This window comes from Nothoprocta perdicaria, unplaced genomic scaffold, assembly GCF_003342845.1.
Source record: "Nothoprocta perdicaria isolate Ctin4 unplaced genomic scaffold, notPer1 scaffold_211, whole genome shotgun sequence".
Taxonomy (NCBI): Eukaryota; Metazoa; Chordata; class Aves; order Tinamiformes; family Tinamidae; genus Nothoprocta; species Nothoprocta perdicaria.
In genome coordinates this window covers 985,848-999,064 of record NW_020455328.1, presented here as the reverse complement: position 1 = coordinate 999,064, position 13,217 = coordinate 985,848, and the positions used below count along the sequence as shown (strand labels likewise).

Genomic DNA, 13,217 nt, shown 5'->3' with positions numbered 1-13,217 from the left:
AACACCCAAGAACACAGTTAAAAAAAAATAAATCTCTCTCTTTAATGGAGGAAACTGGCATTTTTAATGAGCTCTGAATCAATTTCTACCCTGTGAATAGGAAGTGTTCACATCTAACAGATAATCAAAGAAAGAGATGGGCATATGCAGAATCTTCTACTCTAGGTTGACATGTACATCTTCAAAGACTGAAAACACAATTGAATGTTTAAAATATATCTACAGTCTGTATAAAGTGGTATCTACAAAACTCTCGGAAGAACTAGTTAGAAGTATTTCCACTCGAATTAATACACACTAGGAAATTACTACTTTCTAGAACAGCACAGTATCTAACATTTGAAAAAAATCTCAAAATTTKTCAACCCATTCACAGTATGTTTTATCTGTGTTTTATTGAGTGGTTTCCATTTAATAAGGTAATAAAGTATAGCAGATTTTATAGATCACTGTAAATGAGCTTTGAGTTTTACTGAAGCAAAGCAGTAAATGTGCCTATTTCTAAAACAATAAAAATATTAATTAGTAGCACAGAAAACTTATTTTTAATGGAGACTAAACTAGCTAAAATTTTAACTAGCTTATGTACTTACTTTCGTGTGTAGGGTAACCCTGGGCATTACCTCGCATTACTAATATGAAAAAAATATTACTGAGCACAGGAAAAGGATATCGTTCCAAAACCAGAAGAACCACGTCACGTACATCCAGAATTTCGTTGCCAAGTATATTCCAAGAGGCAATGCGCTGTGCATGGAATGATCAAAGAATGACCTGAAAAGGAACATGGATGTCACATAAGGTTGAATGTATAAAGACAGAAAGAAAGTTCAACCAAAATGGAAAAGCAGGCCATTCTTTTTAGCTTCTTAATTTCCTGCATTCTAAAGGATATTTCAGGCAAAGTAAATAAAAAATATAATAAATAAATAAAGCTGACACAAGTTAGGTGAATGACTAGGACTCCACATTCAAGAAAAACTTGCTAAACATATAAAAAAACAAATACTAAAATGCTAAACTGCTTAAAATAAAACTTCCTCCTCCTTCTCAACTAGCCTTTTATTGATGCATTTGTCTTTTTGTCCTCACCATGCCCGCAGGGTTGCTGTGAACAAAGCCATGAATTGAGCAGTTCCCATTTTCCTCCATTATAGTAACTGCCTCTTTGACTTTTGAGAAAATTCTATAAGGGAGATGAGCTAAGAGAGTAAATTAAGAGTTAAGAAACTAATTAAGAGTATATAGATCTCACACACACTAGTTACTCAGCAATAACTTTTCTTTCAGCAGATTCTATGTTTTTTTTTTTTTTCTTCTTGCTATGGAAGTAGCAAGGAAGAAAAAGCAGCTAAGTGGGTTAGAAAAATTCAGCTGTGAAAAGGAATACTACTAGAAGAGCAGAAGTAAATGCACTTTTCCTTGGCTTTATAGAAAACACCTAAAAAAATATTTATACTAAACATTAAGCATAGTACAAGAGAAAGTGAAAGAATGTTAAAGAATGTTAAAGAATGTTAAACACAAACACACATCAAGATAGGTCAAAAGTATAAAACTGGAGGAAACAAAAATCTTGAGAAACTTGATGAAAATACGTCCTGGCCTGCAGGAGATTGTGCTGGTTGAAGACTTGCTCTGCCAAAACAAGGTGCTGTGGGAAGCAGGCATCAGGGATGATCCAAAGGAGATGAAGCAGATCATCTCTGAGCCCATGAAGAGGCAAGAGCCCAAAGCCCCAACAGATGAGGCAGCCAGAGTCTGTCCTTATCAGGTTGGGAAATGGAGAGCCTCATGCAGATGAAGGGCCAGGGGCTTTGTCCAAACAAAAACATCCAAGTCAAGCAAGCCCGAGACCCACAGCAGCACGAGGAGGAAGCAGTGAGTGCAGGAACCCTCCTTCCTGCAGGAGACGAAAGACCATCCACCCACCTGACCTACTGTCTAGGGAGACCTGCTGCTTTCCAGGGGCTTGGATCCCAGACCTTGCAGAGAGGTTGCCAAAACCTGCCCAGCCCTACTGCTGCTTCTCCATGTGGCTACCAGCAGTGAACTCCAGGCTTCCCCTGAGAGCACCAAGCACAAACAGCCAGCTCTGGGCAAGTGCTAAAGGCCTGGTGGCTCAGATGTGGCTTTCTCTTTGATCCTGCCCATGAGGTGCAAGGGATTGAAGAAGTATGGATGGATCCTGTGGGTTACCAGCTGCTTGCACAACTGGTGTTGATAGGAAGGATTTAGCTTTTACTATCACAGGACCCTCTCTGAGGACCAAAGACTGAAGAGATCAGAACTCGCCTGAACAGGCTGACCAGCCTGTTAAGGCAGGCTTCAAAACAGGAATGACAGCAGAGGGAGATGACCATCCACAGTCAAGGAAGTGCATGCAGACAGGACTGGCAAGCTAAGGGTGCAGGGCAGACAAGAATGACCTGGTGATCAGTAACAGGGCTGAAGTGGGCCCTCCTCAGGCATATGCACCCAAGCAGAGAAGCACCAAGTAGAGAGGATGAGACCCTAAGGGAAGCTCTCTAGCTCTTTGCTTGGAAATCAGCAYGACTTATTGCCTCTCTCAAGTGCCCATGATGAACATGGTAGAGGGAACAAACAGGAGGAACTGCAGGTTTGCACGCAGTTGCAGGGCTAGGATCTCACCAGGAGCATGGACACATGCTGAAATACCTCACAGAAGTGGAGTGCTGCCATGGATGAATAAGAACTATTTAGAAAGAACAGTCTGGGACATCAAGGATGGGCAGTTGCCCTATATGTGAGAGTGCAACTCCACACACAGAGGCCTGCTTAGGCACAGATAACAACCCTCTGAGAGCTGKTGTGTTAGGGTTCAAGAGAATGAGGGAAACATTGTGGTGGGCATCTGTGACAGGGCACAGAGAAGGAGCTCGGGCCTTTTCCAGACACCTGGAAGAAGCGTCACAGTTGCAAGTCCTTGGCTGCAAGGAAGATTTCACCCACCACAGGAGCTGCTGGAGAAGCAACTCAGTAGGGCACAAGCAAACCAGGAGATTGCTGCTGTGCAATAACAGTAACTTCCTAGCACAGATGATGGGCTGATGAGGCTGATGTTGTATCTTATATTTAGAAATGCAACAGAAATGGCTAGGGGAAGGGGAAAACAGGGGAAAGTCTTGGCTGCAGTCACCACAAAAGGGTGAAATTCAGGAGTCTGCAAGGAGGAAGCAAGTAAAAAAGCAAGATCCTGACCTCGGGCTTCAGGAGAATAGACTTCAGCCTGCTCAGGGAYCTGCTTGGAAGAGCCCCTGGAACAGGCTGCCCAGAGAGGTTGTGGAGTYTCCTTCTTTGGAGATCTTTAAAACCCGCTTGGACACAGCCCTGTGCCCYGTGCTGTAGGTGACCCTGCGTGTGCAGGGGGGTTGGACTAGATGACCTCTGAGGTCCCTTCCAACCTTAAGCATTCTATGATTCTATGAATCCTATGGCATATTATCCTGGAGGGAAGAGGCATACAGTCTCAGAGGAAAAAGAGGGATTTAGAACTGGTTGATTTTCAAGTTGCACCTCCTCCATGTGCAAGGAGGATCCATTCCAACACGCAAGAAGTCAAGCAAAGCTGGCAAAGGGCCTGTATGGATCAGCAAGGAACTCTTGACAAAACTCAAATGTAAAAGGGAAGTATACAAGAGGACCAGGTAACCCAGGAGGAATACAGACACTGTACCTGCAGGGATGGGGGTTAAGAAAGCCCAAATCCAGCTGGAGATGAATCTGGCCAGCAGCGTACAGAGCCACAAGCAGGGCTGAGGAGCGGGAAGAGCCAAGCAGGGTTGCACTGCGAGCAAAGGGATGCGGCTCTTTCGCTCCACTCGGCACTGGCAAAACCGCATCCAAAGCGCAGGGTCCTGTCCTGGGCTCCCTAGCACAAGTCAGACAGRGACTTACAGGGCCAGCTAAGATCATGAAAGTGCTTAAGGCACTGGAGCATCTGACATAGAAGGAATGGCTGAGAGAGCTGGGATGGTTCAACTTGAAGAGAAGGGTCAGGGTGGACTTYATCACTCTGTACATACAGCTGATGGGAGCAAATGAAAAAGGGCCAGATACTTCTCACTGTTATTCAGTGAAAAGCCAAGATCTAATGGSCACAAACTCAAGTACAAAACTTGGCATCTGAACAGAAGATGTATTATAGTGCAAGGGTGGTTAAACACAGGTTGCCCAGGGGCTCTCCATCCTTGAGAGATTCAAAGCACCACCAGACACAGCCCCAGGCAACCTGCTGTAGTTGGGGCTGCTTTGAGCAGGGGGATGGAATAGATAATCTCCAACTTCAGCAATTGTAAGAAAAAAGATAGATCAGCAAATACAGAAAGCATAAACAGCTGAGAATGAAAACTAGTATTAGAGTACCATTCATTTCTTTATAAGGTAAGGCTTGAACAGTAACAACTAGTTAACCTCCCTAAGCTGATGAGTTTATAGGTATGAGAATTTCTGATTTATAAGAGTATATTAGAGTGGCTGAGTAACTCAGTAAATGTTTTGAAGAAAAAGATTCCAGTTCCTATATATTGTGAAAGGCTGCCAAGGCAGCTAAAAACACCTTTGCAAGGGTACACATAACCAAGTATGTTGTCATGGAAAACTACTGCCTTTGGCATATTTATCAACAAAAGGTAATTGCACCAACCAGAAAAATATTCTTTCAGGAAACCAGAATTTCTCCCACATATGTGAAAGCACAACTGACACAGACAATAATAATAATAATAATAATAATAATAAAGAGCTTGATGTTTGCTTGTTCCTTTGTCACAAGACTGAACTGTTTCAAGGAACTCAAAAGATTCCTAAAGACATTTCTATTGGGGATCCTTGTTAAGCCAGAGGTTATCAGCTTTACACAGATATTCTTCCCCTGGTTTGAAGTTTATTTAGAAAGCAGTGGTAGCACCCAACACACTCTGAAGAGACGGCCATCAGGAGGCCCCCAGGCCTGCTCTTATCTTAGCTCTGCCCTCTCTGCCCTGTGTGCAGAGCTTCCCCCAAAAGGGACATACAAAGTAGTTTTGGGACAATGCTGTGTACAAGCAAGGTACATCTTGGGAATCATTCCCATGCATATAAAATCATTAAGAATTTTATTAATAGGTATTATTTTCCTTTTTTCTATAACCAAAAAGGAATAAGGAGCAAACTGTTCTCACGGACATGACACCCACTGCCATAAAAGCACAAAGCTCTTCAGTGCAAGGAGATACTAGTTTTTCAAGATAAGCAATATAAGACAGAGAAGCTCAGTACAGACGAAGCAGCCCACAGATCTTGGGAATGCATTGGGATCTACTGGGAGATGTCCCTGTGTGTGTATGAATGTGTACTTACAGATATTTCAAAGTAAGCATAAATGCATGTGCACACATCCACAGACAAAAATAAAATTCTTTATGATAAGATAACTAATTAAAAATATATAAGAAGGAAGCCTTCTCCTTTAGTCATCCCTTTTGGCAATAAATGAAGCAGCAAATCCTACATGTAAAGCTTAGATATTTGGGGGTATTTTAGTTCTAAAGAAAATTAGACTAATAGCACACTGGTACTACTTTTTTTCTCCCCCTAGTCCTTCCAATCATTTTTCTTCTTTTCAAAATTCACACGGATGACTTTGTAGACAGACATGTAGCACCCTCCTCTGGAGACTGACTGAATTTCTACTCTGCCTTTCACTGCTGTTAACTCATTCACAGTAATTCAATGGCTATTTGTAAGACCACAGAGCATTAAAAGAGCTAAGTTGATAAAGAGCTTTCCCTGAGGCAGTGAGGGGAGAGAAACAAACAAACAAAAAAAAAGGATTCCAACAAAACATACAGGCTGCATATGCAAAAATGCACATACAAATAAAAAAGATTTATTGAATAACAAGAGATGTCAAGTAAATACATTTTCTGTACACAATAAAAAGACRAAGTTACAGTAAAACACTTACTTTGAAAGAAACTGCACCATAGCCCAAACTCCACCATACATCAGCCCTTTAATGAGCCAAGAATCAATGTCTAGGTCTGCTATAAACCCAACCAGCCAAATAACCAGGAAAGGGGTTCCCAGCATCACCTTCTGACGGAATTCCTGTATAGAAACAAATAGCAGTAAATACTCTTATTTTTAAGAACAAGCTATATAATACTATCCTATAACAAAAAAGACGAGTGATTAACTATTGTTAATTTTTTTTTTTAAAGCAACCTTCACACAGGGTGAGGATTGAGGGGTTTCTTTGCTGGGATAGGAGGGTTGTTTCCTACATCTGCCCTCCATACCCCCAAATCATCCTAAAACTGTAGAACAAGTTAGGTGTCTTGTCCCTCTCCTCAACCCCCAAACACAAAGAACTGGCTGGGGGACTTTGCTGCTGATCCAGAATAAAGGCACCAGTAGCTCTCTAAAAATCCAAAGTATATGAGCTACTGCATCGTTCACAGTAGATTTTGRACAGTGAATATTAGACTGAAGTTACATAAATAATAGATAAATTCATACTGAAAATTCAGGGACATTTAAACTGCTTTGAACTCTCACAACACAGATACGACTCTTGATTAGGGCACTGAACTCCTGGATATCTGAAGATGTACAGCACTACTGAAACCTTTTTAGCTCTCCTTTCTTGTCTCCTCAGACACTTTTAGTACAATTACATTAGCCCTCCAGGCACCAGGCTTTAACTTAGTAACTCGGCTTCAGCTTTGCAGTTCTGCTCATGTCCATGCCCTCAGCTCCAGAAAGCGTCTCAGAAAACAAACAGAAAAAAAACACACAACCAAAGCAAGAAATCACAAACACCCCTGAACACAAGAATTGCAAGACTTCAAAATGAATTTTATTTAAAATTGATTGTTCTGCACACATACGGGTTTTTGCTGATTAGGTTATTTTGAAAGCTGACAGGGAAATTAGGTAAAACTCAGTTAGCAAGATCAAAAACTACTCGTAGTATTAAGGAAYGACTTAAGGAATTTAGAGTCCTTTTACATTACATCATACCATGAAGACTGACTTGTGTCATTCAGCAAAAAAAGACTGAGTAATTAGAGAGACCAGAATATCTAAAGCACTTATTTCCTCAGATCAGATTCCTGWAACTTCTCTGTGTGACAGCCTCGATTATTCCCAACAGCACCACTGCTTGATATTTCTTAATTCTTAGTGCAAAAGCTAAAGATAACTGTGTGAAGGTTGTCCCTAGCCCTGGTCTCAAATAAAGCTGTTTATACAATTAGTTGTCACAAAAAAAAGATGACAACGTTTCCTAAACCTGAGGTGTGGAGAAGCTTCAGTATTAAAAGCCCCTATACCCAGCCAGCAGCAACAAAAAGCACACACAGTACATACAGCAGCAKAAACAAGGATTTTGTGTTATAGGGGTTCTCACCTTATCAGCCTTCAGCTTTCGAAGGAAGGATGGGCTGTCATACCCCTTTGCCTGTCTCGCTTCCTGTAAGTGGTTGATCATCCAAACATTTTTCCTCTGTTTTGCTAGATCAAGTGGTGATTCTCCCTGCCAGGAGGATAAAAATGAGAAACATCTAATTTAAAAATAAAATGTACTCAGGCCACTTTTGAAATAGCAGATTGACAGGTAAAAAAGTAATATATTTAAAACAGATTAAGCTACATTTTCGCACTCCCCCTGCCCCCCAATTTACTTGAAATTAAGTAGACCATTAATTCCTTTTGGTCTTTCTCTTCTGTACACAAGTAGACAAGCAGAATATCAAATTTGTGATCCTCACACTGTATGTCTTGATGGAGCAATAACTGTTGCTTTTGTGATTACCCGTGTGTGTGAGCGTGCAACAGTCTACTAGTCAGTAAATGAAAGACTGTGCTTCCCCCTCAGCTATTGACAGGCAGCAGAAATCAAACAAAGGAGAAGAATTTGTGACCCGTTGGATCATGGAAACTCTGCCAGCGTAAAGCCTTATTTCTCAGTTAATCCTCTGCCTACCCGGCAGAGCGAACCTAATAATAATGTGAAAATGTTTCTTATAAGAATATATATATATACAGATATATAAGCACTTTTTTTTTTTTAAGTACAAGCTTAATGCTTTTGTCTCAGTCACTGAAGTCCTAGGAAGAAAAACGGTAAAGAATAAACTGATTCCTCATGTCCAGCTTGTTCCCAAGCCCTGAGTGTTCATGCTTGGCTTTGGCTCTGCATACAGTGAGTGCAAAGCCAGCAACAGTCCCTGCTTTCCCTTTCCRTAGGGTCAGAGACATCCCACAGAGAAAGTAAGATAAAGACACATACGGATAGCAAAGGTGCCTACTAAACTGATTTGATTTTATTGCTTTTCAAACATCTAGAAAGAGACCTAAAAAGAAGTTATTGACTGGGTCTGAAATTATAGAGGAGGCAAGAGACAACCAACTGCAAGTACCTCCAGCTTCAGTTTTGCATTTGACTCCTCCTCTCTTCTACTGGAGTTAACTCCCCTCCTAAACAAAGCATTCATGGAGGCTTGAAAAAGGGCTGAATCCTCCATCGCTCGGCCCCCTCCTAAAAAAAAAGTGAGACAGGTACCAGACACTGAAATCACCCAGGAAGGGCAGTACTTGCTGCAGACAGAAGAGATTTCAAAGACACTAGGACGCTTGGTTACCTACATCCCATAGCAAGGCAATGGGAAGGGAGCACTTAACTCTCACTGTGCCTTTGAAATCCTGCTCTGAGTCTCTGAAAGGAGGGTAAATAGCACAGGCTACAGCTTATGAGGTGAAATGCTTTGCTGTCTGACAGAACCTGGCATTTCTTCTGTCTGAGAAGGCAAGCTAGCAAAACCAATTAGTAGCCCTTGCACTTCACCTGGCTTCAAAGGCAATTAAGAAACTGATTAAATTACCTAAATTATCCTCAACAGAAACTCCTGAGATCATACTATGGTGCCTGCTTCATCACAAAGCTAGTAGTATCTTGAATTGATGATATTGGGGAAAACCTTAGAGATGCCTTTTTGTCCTTTTATATATTTTTTTTTTTTTAATGTCATCTTGTATATCCTGACCATAAGGTCACCTGCAGACAAGCAATCCCTTTTGGGAGTTGATCTGCCAAGTGAATCCTGAGGTGGTCCTGGGGTCCAGCTGACATCCCCTGCACTAGAGGGCCACGAGACACCTACGAACCGCCCGAGCAGTCATCCTCCACCGTGCCCTGCTCCTGTGCCCGTTTTGACATGTTCCTCCTGGTCACTGGGACGGCCAGGCTGATTTGCTTACAAAGCAAAGCCAAAGGAAAACAATCCCCCCAACAAACCAGGGATCTCAAATCTCAGTCTAGTAATATAGCTATTGTCAGCAGGCAGAAAGGCTTTGATAGCGTATAGATTGAGTTTCTAAAGTGAGTAGACAAAGAACAATSCTATGTAGCATTACCATATAGCACTTTCAAAATAGACTTGCACAAAGAAGCCTTCATACACACTACATAACCAAGAAACTACCCATAAAATCCTTTCAGAAGTTTGCTAAGTTTTGATACTCTTTAGACAAGTATCTTCCTTAAGGACACATTTCCTTTCTCTATCAAGGAGAAAGGGCTTCTACATATTGTAAAATTAATTTTTTTCACCTCTCTCCCCTTCCCTGATTAACTGAGTTCTGAAATCATGTCCTCATCTGCCCAAACCGTCTCCTAGCGTAGCAGGACACTTTGTCCTAACAAAAAACTAATTAAATCAAACCCCAAACTGAGGGAAACAAAACAAACAAGCAATAACCCCCAACATCTCAAAAGCCAACCCAGACTACTGGCAAGGAGCTTCCAACCCCCCAGCTTAAAGCAAAAAAAAAAAAAAACTTTTAAAAAACCCTACATCTGTGGGGTAAATACACTATGATGGTTCTACTGTTAAGGTACCTACTATCCTTATATGGCCAAGAGGGAAATATATTTTTTCTTTTTTTTTTTTTTTAATATTAAGTTTTAGTCTTTAGTCTCGTGAAAGCTAGTGATCTGTATTTTTATTATGTATTTCTCATACTGCCACGCGAAATAAAAAAATAAAAACAGTGCCCTGCTTTGATGACTGGTTCCAGTTTATGTCAACTTTCCCACCACAAGCTGGGAAGCCATGCCCGTGTTTTCCCCTAACACACATTGCCTTGAACTGGTGTCAGGAGAGGTTAAAGCTCCCACTTAAAGCTCCCAGCCACTATAAAATTTGGAACAGATGAAGAGATTCCAGCCAGTATATTTCTTTGTTCTTAAATGTTTTACCAACATTTTTGGTCAATTCCTTGGACTGAGAAAAGGACTTCACTGAACAGAGACCTGGAAATGACTGCATCAGAAAGGAACCTGCCAGGATTCCTTTTAATCTCAGGAAAACATCAGACAAACGCTTACTTTAACAACCAACTTTTGGCTCAAGAAAGAAAACATTTTTGCTGAATAGTCAGAGGAGAAGCACAAAACAGTGCATTTCTATATACCTATGGAAATCTCCCAAATCTTACATTTACTATGCACGATATGGCAGCACTCAAATTAGCAGCTGTTATAAAACCATTGACAGGGTGGCAAATACTGGATTAATTTTGATCCTAGAAATCCTAGAGATCTTAGGAATCAACAGAAAGGTCAACAAGAAACCCTGGCTCCACTGCAGAAGGAAGGCAGGGAACAATGAAACCAGGCTCGTGTCTTCTGGCAGGACTGAAGACATCATGATCCAGCAGGTTCCAAAGCCTGTTTTCCTACTGACTGCTGCTGTCTGTCAATATTGAAGGGAACTATGAACTGCTTCAGGCTAGATGTCTTTTCACTTGGCCAGATGTGTTCATTGTTAAATACAGATTCCATGAAAGCCAAGAAGTGTAGGTATGGATCATTTTAAGTGTCTARTTAACGTGAAATCAGTCTCTCCAGGGAGCAAGTTAAAACCCACTGAGTGCTTCATTCCCCCCACCCCTAATTCTTACCATTAAGTAGAACAGAAAAGAGCTTCAAAATAGTTTGCAAGAAGTGAGACTACAAGTGTATTTCATCCGCACTGCTGGCTTTACAGACCACTTCTTGTATACCCACACAAAGGAACGCAAGAGACAAGCTGCTTTGTTTTGAACACATGAAGAGACATGCTCTTTTTTTTTTTCTTGCGTTCTCAACTCAGTCATCRATATTTCTGATCTAGAAGTGATGTAGGACTTAAAAAATAGCAGCAAATCTTGGCTGCTCTCAAATCTGACTCATGCTGTTCAAGAAAATGGATGCATATATTTTGTTAGCATATTTCTACCATTTATGGATCGCAACACTTTTTATTCAATTTATAGCCTAGTACAACTGACCCTTGCCATCTTAATCAGCAGGAAAAATAGTGGTGAAAGGTCAGATTAACTAAATATTAACTGTTTTGTAAGTGTACATAAACTGTACTTTCAAAGCTATCCATCCTATTTGTACCATTTATCAAGTACAAAAAACAAATTCTCAAATTGAGTAACAGAGAATGATCTTTCTAAAAGTGAGCTTTTCCCTGACGTCACAGATAGTTCTATCTTTATGTAATAAAATGGCACATATAAAGTGGTCTGGGAGCAGTGGATAAAAAACACTGCACAGCAAAGCTTTAATATGCCAAGAGTATAGCTTCTATAGCCTCTATGTGCATAGCATAAACGGAAACATCTTGTGTGTTCTCTAGGTGAGATGGGCTCTGTTAGTGCTGCAGCTAGCTAGGTTAAGAGGTTCAGGTAGAGTAGTTGGACAACTTAAGATTTACCCCCCCAAAAGAAGCAATTTTCTGAATTTCTTGCTGACATTTTTAGGCCTCAAACCTCCTTACTCAAACTGTGTGAAGGGGCCCTACTAGAGGATCTGTCTTCGTGCTGGGCGGAGACACAGGCAGCTCGCATCTCACTCCATCARAACACAGAGTGGTCCCAGTTCATAACCAGATGAAATTCAGTCAGTTTTCCAATTTTGGATCCCGATGCATGATCTACATGCATGCAGTCTAAACACACACACACCATCTGTTTGCACATACCCACTGGCAAATTTATTTAAATGTGTGYCTCTAAAGGTGTAGATTTAGTGATTCTACATCATTGCTAGTAAAAATGATTTCTAGATTAAACATTATAGGCATGGCTTTTGCTGCATCTTTAAAGCCCCACCATTCCCTCATTAATCTATTATTCAGACTTATTAGATTTTTGCATTAAATCATTTCAGATAAAAAAATGAGTGTTTACCTTAATGTTCTGAGCATCTACATTAGCTCCAGCTTCTAAAAGAAGACTAATGACTGTAGTATTTCCTGCTAGCACAGCCCAGTGCAGTGCTGTGTTTTTATGATACTTGTCTCCAAGATTAACAGAAACATTAAATGTAAGTAGTAATCGGGTTGGATCCACACTRAAAAGAAGAAAAGTCTTGTTAGATCTACAGAAGATTAACTAAAATGCATTCCAGCTTGGTTAATGAGTTCAACCTCTAACAGACATTGATTAGGTACACAATTTAACAGCAAAATGACTTTTTTGCTGATAAATAGTAACAGTTCGAATTTCAAAGAATCTGCAAAGTTCTTCCCAAGCTTAAAGGGAGTTTAGCAAGGCACACATTGYTCAAATCTATTAAAGCTCACTGAGATGTTTTTAAACCACGTTTTGTATGTATTTTTATTTCCACATCTCTCAACAATGTAACAGGACTAAAACAGGACTAAAACATGGTATGTCTGACAGATGGCAATGAAAATACTAAATATGTCACACCTCCACCCCACACGCCGAAAAATGAAGACAAGAGGGACTGCCAATGTTGGCAAGAGGAGCTACTGCAAAAGGTGCTTAGGCTGCTCTCAACAATCAACAGATATTGCTGAGAGGGGCCTAATTCAGCCAGGGGTTCCTTGGAGAAGGGTCTTTTTTCGCTGACCTCCAAGAGATTTAGTTTGTAGGCTGCAAGGTCATTTTGGCGAATACATCTGCATAATATCCTTTCTCTTGAAAAGATTAGAGATGGGGAAAGTGGAGTGCTAACTGTGAGAAGCACAAGGGCTGATTAAAACAAAACACACTCCCAACCAGAAAGCCATCAGGTCCATGTCACTTGGTTAATACCCCCAAAAATGAAAAATGCAGTGAGTCTACTACCTATGTGTTCTGTAAGCTGCCCACATGAGCGGTGTCATTCCATTTTGATCCATCATATCTACATC

The 13,217-nt window shown here is 40.8% G+C and overlaps 1 protein-coding gene across 1 annotated transcript in view; it reads right to left on the bottom strand.

The window, feature by feature from the left end:
* Positions 1–13,217, bottom strand: part of ZDHHC17 (zinc finger DHHC-type containing 17) — an 86,520-nt gene that overhangs the window by 20,466 nt on the left and 52,837 nt on the right. Inside the window, exons 7-11 of the mRNA XM_026038540.1 lie at positions 13,153–13,217; positions 12,247–12,409; positions 7,415–7,540; positions 5,969–6,111; positions 674–774 (exon numbers count right to left, since the gene is read on the bottom strand). Of these exons, the coding sequence (XP_025894325.1) occupies positions 674–774; positions 5,969–6,111; positions 7,415–7,540; positions 12,247–12,409; positions 13,153–13,217 (598 nt within the window). The remainder of the gene's footprint in view (positions 1–673; positions 775–5,968; positions 6,112–7,414; positions 7,541–12,246; positions 12,410–13,152) is intronic.